Raw genomic sequence first — 9,406 nt, forward strand, 5'->3', positions numbered from 1 at the left:
GACTTCCCGAGCGCGACCTCTGACCCCACGCGGTCCGAAGGGTCGGCCGATGCCTGAGGGCGCGCCGCGCGCCGGCCACCCGGATAGCCTCTGCTGAGTCTCCCTTTCATACACCGTTTACTACGCACTCGATTCATTCATGATTCTGTGTTTCCGCGTTCCTCTCGTTAGATGGCTCTACTGATGTCATAGGCGATCCCAGGAAGATTGCGGCCAGAATACCCCAAACGGCAGAAAATGAGGTTTTTGGTGAATATCTCGGAAAGTATTTGGCATACAACGATGCAAATTCTCAGTCTCGTGGTAAATGTGCATACACATAATTCGGGTTGATAGTTATGCATTTGAACATTACATAGGACCAGATATGTCCGAAAAAGCAAAACCAACAAGACTTTTACTGGAGAACCGTACGTTGGAGCCGCGTCTTGAGGCCGCCTGATTATCTGCATGTCTCACTAGGTTAAACAAATGTAATATAGGACCTCTCCTCGTCATTTTGGTGGAATAAAATGACTCGTAATGCTTCCTCTCCAGCTTACAGGCTCGTCTGACCGATCTTCCCCTCTTTCGACCCATTCGCCGTGATGATGTTTGCTTTTCTGGCGCTGGACATGCTTCCTTCTCTAACCGGCCCTCCTGCTGCGGCGCTGGAGACACTTCCTCTTCCTCCAGCTCCCTTGCTGCCCTCTCCTCCTCCCGACTGGCTGGTGCTGGTCGTTCTTTTGCGGGTCTTGTGCGCAGCGCGCGGAGGGGCATCCTCGTCATCGGAGTCGGAGAGTGTGAGCGCCGGGTTGACCCTGCCGTTCATCTCATTGATCTCCTCGGTGGCGGCGTACTTCTGGACGGCGGCGGAGTTCATTACCGTCAGCTCGCCTGGTAACGGAGCGGGGAGGATGATCAGGAAACAAAGCGCGTGGTTATTCGTCACTTTTAAGCAAAACTGCCCGGTGTCGCGAAGGACAAACCACCAGACAACACATTTGGACTGGAGAATCCGTAAATGTTTTCTATACTACGCTAATTTTATTACGCTACATCACATTTCGATGAGCTCTGTCAGTGTTAAAAGTATACGACAAATTCAAAATTGATGACAACGGAAAGTTTCCTCCGCTAAGGTGCTGATCGCGTGGCGCGTCATAGGAATAGAAATACGTTTCTGATGGGACATAGTTTTGAATGGGGTCGAGCACGACCATAATAGAACACCCATTCTCAGTATAATTGAGACCGTTCCAGGAAGCCAATTGGCTCCTGAAGCTCGGATAGATGGTCGAAGTTGGGGTAGTTCCATATTGAATTTCGTTGCCGGTCATATTTTTCGAGGCAGTTTTAGATAACGACTTGCTGGATTATTGATATAGCCAGAATGATCGTCGATCTAAGTGATATATCGTCGCACGCAAGAGTATGTAGTTGAGAGTCTTCTACGATTTGTCGAGCTCAATATCGACGAGCTGGCAATGAACTACACTGATGCAACTTCAGCTAACTCCAATCATAGCATGTTTTGCATTCGAAGGCAGTGAACTAACATTTCAGCGTTCAGCAAAGTGGGCGTTGGGAGCTCGTCAACAGTGGCCATAATTTTCCTCCCAGCAAAACTCCGTGGGTCGTCTTTGGAATTCTGGAAATCTCCGAACCAAGTTAGGAGATAACTCTCAAATGTCGCTGACCGTGCTTCTCCGGCGCCCGCCGCAAAGGAAGTGCTGAACTTGCCGGAGCTAACGCCTACCTTCTGGTGGTGTGGGGAACTTCTGGACGTCATCGGGAACGTTGACGACACACTTGAAGACGTCCCACTTCGGCGCCAGAATGTGTGACTCGAACAGATATCTGTGGGAGGGACAGGAAGTTAGTCTAGTCGTAGAGCCATGTCTCGCAATGCCGATGGCTTTATTTGGCTGTTTCGCAGCGAATATAAAAATATCAAGGGGTTTTGTTATTTGCTTTTTGATATGTGAGTTAGCCTAAATAGTTATTTAACGAACAAACGGTAACTTCCACATGATTTTGTGCTCATGTGAATGTAATGTGTCGTATTCAAATGTCAAACCTGTTAGAAAACTTGATAAATGAAAAATGTTTGCTTTGTTTGACAGTACTAGAAACTTATGGAATTATTCAGACAAAATATCCAGAGTTTCGTACCGTTTCCCAAACTCAACACAACTGCGATGTTTGTGTCATTCGGTGAAACTATGGTAACGATATCGTTAACTTTCTGGTGCTTAGTATGTAAGTCCCTCCATTTGCATTTTAAGCGGACAGCAGAGCCTCTTTATCCATTGATAACAACTTTGGCGAAATGCTGTACGCAAAATAGGGCTCCCTGTTATAAATCGGCCAACGATTTTCTACAGATTCTGGGCAACGTTGGTTCTTTCCGTTCTTAAAAGGTTCGCGGACGAAAACAGCAGTGACGATACACAAACAACCGGTCAACTCAGCTCAAGCTCGGGTCCGTCTAAAAAACTATTGAGCCCCTACTTTCCTGCCGAGCCAGCAAACAGTATGATCCTTTGGTAAATGTTGGCTCTGGGTAAACATTGGAAGAAGATAAAACCAAAAGTGGAGATAGTAAATCAATATTAGAGGTTTGTCCTGGGGAAGTGTTCTTTTTCAGTGTAGCGAGCCATTAATTTTGCTGGATCTGCTGATTGAAACTCTTTGGTAGGTAGGCACTAATGAGGAGATCAAATGATTTGAATAAGATAATAAGCAATGAATATTAATGAGCTGTGATGTTTAACATGTGCTGCTGGATCGATAATTCAAATGTCTTTGAAATATCCTGCGTTACATTTGTCTACAATAAAACAATATCTGGGTTTATGTCTTATTGTCGCATACAGTCACCTTCGAAAAATGTTGAAGCATTTTCGGCATGAAAATGATCTTCGTTTGTTTTTTTTTATGTGAAATTGTAAAATTTACGTGAACAGAGGATAAATCTAAAGTAACCATAGTGCTAAGAAACTGAAGATTAACCTCCAATAACACCACTGACATTTCCATTACGGCGTCGGCATCCCATTCCTCCAGTGACGTCATCAACACTTACTTGGTGAATCGAGAGACGACGATGACGGTAATGCCGCACATGACCATGGCCAGTGTTCTGAACGGGAACATTTGCTCCTTGGTCTCGTAATTATACCCTAAAACACAGAGAATCGTCAGGCGACGTCCGTAACAATCATGGAGCTTGATTCATTTTACAATAAAATGGATTAATTACGACGGTGTGTAAAAACGTCAGTTTTACCAAGTGCCCTTGTCCAGCGATTCTTCAGTCAGGAAGCGTGAATTTTAAAACTCGCAAGTTCGAATGCATGGCTTAAAAGCCCTATGCATAACAATTCTGTTATAGTCACAATTTGAGGAATACAAATTAAAAAGTGAAGTAAAATTAAGAATACCAATTCAATCTATCGGTTCTGCTATTACTAGCTATGTTTAAACATTACACATAAAGTTACCAGCCAACATTCATTGCAAAACCAGATACATAATGAGCCTTAATGCCTGAAGCAGACTTTTCCGCAGTCAGGAAATCGCATGCGAGAGCCTATTCAAATACATGGAAGCACACTCGCATCAATCGCACGCACCTCCCGGATGCGATTGATGCAGGAAGAATTATAATGTATTTGAATAGGCTCTCGCATGCGATTTCCATGCGAGAGATTCCATGGTTCCATGGAATCTCTCCATGGTGCGCGTTCGCCATTCCGTGGTGCGCGTTCGCATGCGAACGCGCACCATCCCCAGTCCGCCGCCGCCACGGGGTCTCCGGGGGAGGCCGCCACCTGGGCCGACCGACTCAACAGGCACTTCGCCACCGTGGGGTCCCGAATCGCCGACGAGTTGCGAGGGGCCGCGACTGGGGAGCGGCACAGCCAGCGCCCACCCACCGTCTGCTCGTCTCGCTTTCGGCTCCAGCCGGCGACGCTGCCGGAACTGTCGCGCTGCATTCGGGGCATGAGCGCGTCTAGAGCGGTGGGGCTTGACGGTGTGCCTCTCTTTGCGGTGCGGCGCTGTTTCCCTGTTGTTGGCCCCCACCTGCTGCGCCTTGTGAATTTATCGATTGTGACTGGTGTGTTCCCCGAGTGCTGGAAGTCAGCTTGTGTCGTACCGATCCCAAAGTCAGGTGATCTTACTCAACCATCCAACCATAGGCCTATCTCACTTTTAAGCGTGCTGTCGAAGATTTTAGAAAAAGTAGTATGTGCTCAACTCACCAACTATGTAGAAACTCATCACTTACTATGCCCATCTCAGTATGCTTACCGCTCACATCACTCCACCGAGGACGCCGTGATCGAGGCTGTCGAGCGCCTGGTTCGCAATACCGACCGCGGCCTGGTATCGTCGGTAACGGCGATTGATCTCTCAAAGGCGTTCGACAGCGTCGATCACGACGTCCTCCTCACCAAGCTACAATGGTACGGGATATGCAACGTCGGCTGGTTCTCCAGCTATTTGAGCGGGCGGAGCCAGATTGTTAGGGGTGGCGAGGTAACCCTACCTGTGACGTGCGGCGTGCCCCAGGGCTCGATCATCAGTCCAATCCTCTTCATTTTGTTCACTTCGGACCTTCCGGCGCATCTGACCCATGGCCACCTCATCTCATACGCGGACGACACTCTCCACATAGACTGTTCCTCCCCTGACGGACCGGGTCTGGCCGAGCTCCGAGCTAGGCTGGAGCTCACCATGCGCGAGCTCCATGCCTGGTTCGGAGTAAACTCCTTGAAAATGAACAGCAGCAAAACTGACTTCATGATAGTTGGCAGCAAACATAACGTAGCAAAAACACAAAACTTCTGTTTCGTTGTAGAAAACTCTACAATTCTACCTTCTAAAGCAGTCAAAATCCTCGACGTCACTACAGATGCCGTTCTGTCATGGGAGGAGCACATATGTATCTTGTGTCGTCCGAAAGTGCAACAAAATTCTCTTTTCTCTATACAGGTTCAGGCATTACTTCACTAGTCAAGTTCTCAAAACCATCATTCAGGCCTATGTTTTCCCACATATCACTTACTGTCTGTGCGTCTGGGGTGGGGCGGCCAGGGGGCAGATGCACAAGCTTCAAAAAGTTATCAATTTTTCGGCCAGGATTGTGGGAGGGATAAAGAAACACGAACACATTACACCGACTCTAAATTATCTTGATTGGCCGAGGATCGAGACCCTGGTGGCGCGCCGGGACGTCGCAAAGGTGTGGGGGTTGCTGCGGACGGACGGCGCGACCTCCAGCGTGCGGGAGCTCCTGGTGCCCCGCAGTGCTGTGTCGACCCGGGACACCCGCGGATCGGAGGACGGCGACCTGCACCTGCAGCGCTGCAGGCTGGCCTCGAGCCAGAAGGCCTTTACTTACCGTGCGGCGGTCGCTTAGAATGGTCTGCCGCGCGCCGCCCGCGACGCGCCGACCTACCGTGCTTTCAAACGGACGCCATTTAATTGCGTCCCAGAAAAGCTATTTCTGGCACCTAAAAGCTGACTCGCCCCAAAATTGGTCCTCAGCACCTATTTGGTGGATACCATCACCAATCATGGAAAATGACCTTAATTAGCTGTTTCTGGCACCTATTCATCGGTACGCCTTACTTTTTTCTGAATCTGGCACCTAAATGCTGAGCGTAGCACCAATCTAGTAGAAAAATGAACTACTGGCTGGTAGAATCATGTTGTTCTGGTATAATGACCCCTGGAGTCTAGCCTAAAGGTTGCCAGTGCAGCTACACTCTAAGACAGCCCCGTAGTGATCTCAGCATTGTATATGACGTTTAAGTAAGCAAATAATATTGATTTGTTCGAAAAAAACAATGTCATTTAAATATTTCAAAGTATTTATTTGTAATGCTTAAAGGGAAACATTTTTGTGAGTAATTGTCTCGATTTTCACCATTAAAACGGGTATTGCATTTTTTGACGTCATCAAATAGCTCCAAAAAAGAAATGTAATGTTTTCATTCCGTTCAAGGCCGCTGAAGAAACGCGAGATCTTGCGTGGGACATTGTCCGTTGTTTGCCGCGCAGAATTGTGCCGTGGTTGTGCCTTTTTCATCCGTTTCTTACTTATGTGTGCATGAAGCTTTGATTTTGTTTTTGGTTATTGTGTGGCCGGTCAGTCAAACGCCCCTGTAGAAACCGGATGCTGCGTTTGATCGAGATGGAGTCAGACGATGATTGCAGAAAGCTATTGAAAAGAGGGCCGGTTGCGTGGCATGTCTGTTCAGAGTTGACATTTTGCTTTACTCCAGTTTATGACCTGAGAGCCTGGCTGGAAGTGACGGATCCAAACTTTTCACGTTAAAATGGCTGAGGGTGCAATAATCTCTACATAGCGGGCTGGTATAGGAGCGTCTTGCTATGCTGCACCATAGCTGGCTAGTGATTCTCTTTTGGCTAGAAATGGCATTAATCATTATCTCCACTGGCGAAAATGGCACTTGACATCACCGAATGCAACGTTCATGTTTGTTAGGATACATAAAATCAGGAAGATTACGCGAATTAGGTAGGCAAACGTGGAATAAAATAGGTGCTGGATGTTTTGGTTTTGGTGCTGAATCAGCAAACAGCAAATACGGAGTTCAACTAGACGATCTGGCAACTTTAGGCTGTGTGGAAGCAATTAGGTGCCAGATTCAGATATTAGGGTCGAGTAAGCATTTTGGGGCTGATCAGCAATTAGGTGCCAGAAACAGCTTTTTAGGGACCAGAAACAAATATTCCCCCTTTCAAACTGGCAGTAAGGGAATGCATCACCTAGTCATGTGCTCACGCTTAGCTCATCCCACTTTTCTTATCATGTTTTTATCGCAGTATATGTTTTATCGTGTGTAATGTGGCATTATGTGTATGTACAACTTGTCGATATTTTAGCGTCACTTTGCTTTTACAACATGAATGACGGGAGACTTGAATAGCCACGGTGTGGATGGTCTCAACAATACACGAAATGAATTTCCTGAACGCGGAAAGAGTCTGTTTCAGCCATTAGAATCAGAAATCGATCATCACATCATTACCAGCCCAATACCAAATAGGACCCATCGCTCACCCACCTGGGTAGAGTATCAGCGGCGGTATTTTCATCACGTCCTCGCCTCCGGAGAGGCGCACCATCAGGCCGACAATGTAGCCGGCCAGCGAGCCGTACGTGTTACAGTGGTGCTTGAAGTGGACCACCATGCACAGTTGCGGGAACAGGATACAGTACACCAGATCAGAAGAGAGACCCCTGTGAAAAAGAAGAAGAAAATATTGTAAAGCCTTCCTTTCTAGCGTCAACAAAGGTATCTTACCGGAATTTTACGGAATACGATGCATACCGTTGTGATCGGTATTTCATTTACCGACACAAGTAGTCACGAAGTTGATTAATGCGATTTGCTCTATTATGGCACTATGACGGCTTCGGAAATTATGCCATCAGTTTTATTGCTGTAATGACCACGGCACATGATTTACAAGCGGTTCTATTTAATATTTATACCTTCAATAGTTAGTGCTATTATCACGTTTCTGATGATTGATAATGCGTATCGGTCACGATGTAACTCAATGATTTTTGATGACGCTAACTGAACCGGAAAACTCCTACGCTGCATCTCGCCATTAATTGCTTCTATTTGCGTTACTCTGTAAATGAATGGCCAATTAAACAAATTGAGTTACCGACAACTTCCGGCGAAGTCGCTCTTATTAAATCCCGTGTGCAGAGGAGGGTGTTGACAAAAAGACCGCATAATGGAATAAATTGAATGCGTCTATGCCTTTTTCAGACGGCTGTTGATCGAAAATATTAGCGTCTTTTAATCATTTTAAACATCGAAACGAAATCACTTTTGGGTCACAATCAATCACCATTAATTCATGTGAAATCGAATAGTTTTGTACCCGGTGTTTACTTTCAAACGCTCTATTGTTGTATACGTTTACGTACCAAAGTCCGTAAATGGTTGGTATGGTGAGTGCCATTACTGTCGACAGTGCTCCTGTTATGAAGATACCGACTCGCATCACCCAGATAATCTCCGTCTCTGAGGCCTGAAATCACCAAAAAAAATACTGTCTTAGCCACCAATTACGGCAAAACACACAAGCAGGTAAATGGCTAAAATATAACACGGATGACGGAACTGACAGAAATGGAAGGGTCGACGACAGAAATGACAGAAATACATGTATCAGGGTGGATGATTTACAATTTTGCAGGATGCGTGCTGATAATGGCGTCTCTAAAGGTTTCAGGATAAAATGGACAGGAAAGTAGTATAATAAACATCTGTTCAAATGGATAGGAAAATAGTATAATATATTCTATTCAAATGGACAGGGAAAATAGGATAATATACTCTCTTCAAATGGATAGGAATCACGCGACGGATGGTACACCGAGAAATATAGATGCCAAACAACTATCGGGGAGATATTCGAAACAACAAAGTCCTCGCCAGATTACTTCTTAGATTTCTCTGACGGGACGAATGAGGAGCGCGTCTAGAGTTGTTTACGCTGCTAGTTTGGTCAAGAGGTCGTGAAAACACTCGCTCGTTCTACGTCGAATAGTTTTACAAAACAGCAGTGATTTAAAGCGTGAGAGTTGTAGCAGAACTAAACAAAGCCATAAAGTTGTGATTGGCATGCCCTTGCAGGAAATCTGCATTTTCAAACACACAAGTCTAATCTCAATTTTCTTCCATGCCTTCGCAAACTTTCTATTCGCATAACATTCAAAGATCATTTTTACACTAGAAATGTGTCACCTGATACCGATATCGCGCACAATATCTCTAAATTTCTCTTTAGAACGCCTCGCGGCTTTCGCTGCCGTTCCCCGCGAAGATACACGAGCGGCTGCGGATATTCAAACCGCCCTCGTATCGACACCTCAGCCTATCGCGCGTCGAATACGAAAGCGAAAACACGCAGCAACGCAGCCGATAATCGTTTGGTGGGCGTCGAAAACACGCGCATGTTGCTGGGAATGCCACGCTGCTGTGAGAGCACTTAGCGGTGGTGGCACAATGTGTTCTGCTGATCTCAGCCCGCTCTGGTCAATGGCATGGGGACAGATTGGATTGGCCAGCACCAATCAGAGAGCTTTGTCAGCCAGCTGTAATTGGGCCAGCTGGCGACGCTCCGAGACGAACAGGAGGGGGGGGGGGGGGGGGGAGTGTGAGGTCGAGGTGGAGAAAAGGTGGGAGAACCACCGTGGATCTTTTGGGTAATGGGTCGGTAGCAATGTTGGGCAGTAGGTAAGTATTGAACGACCAATTAGAGGAAGATATAAACAAAAGAGGGTAATAGCTATCACGCATACATACACTGCATAAGAACCTTGCATGTGAAGTATGTGCGACTGGCGGCATGGCCAAAGCAAGAA

The 9,406-nt window shown here is 46.5% G+C and overlaps 1 protein-coding gene across 1 annotated transcript; it reads right to left on the reverse strand.

Annotated features, from left to right (window-relative positions):
- Window positions 1–362: 362 nt before the first annotated feature.
- On the reverse strand, window positions 363–8,067 carry LOC122376267 (high-affinity choline transporter 1-like; the record flags this gene model as incomplete). The annotated part of the gene is made up of 5 exons (XM_043356067.1): window positions 363–876; window positions 1,739–1,839; window positions 3,068–3,164; window positions 7,083–7,258; window positions 7,964–8,067. Coding segments are annotated over 5 exons (816 nt in total), but the record flags the coding sequence as incomplete, so codon positions are not given.
- Between the last annotated feature and the right edge of the window lie 1,339 nt (window positions 8,068–9,406).

The sequence above is a fragment of the Amphibalanus amphitrite genome, unplaced genomic scaffold, assembly GCF_019059575.1.
Source record: "Amphibalanus amphitrite isolate SeventyFive unplaced genomic scaffold, NRLGWU_Aamphi_draft 002076F_arrow, whole genome shotgun sequence".
NCBI classification, from domain to species: domain Eukaryota; kingdom Metazoa; phylum Arthropoda; class Thecostraca; order Balanomorpha; family Balanidae; genus Amphibalanus; species Amphibalanus amphitrite.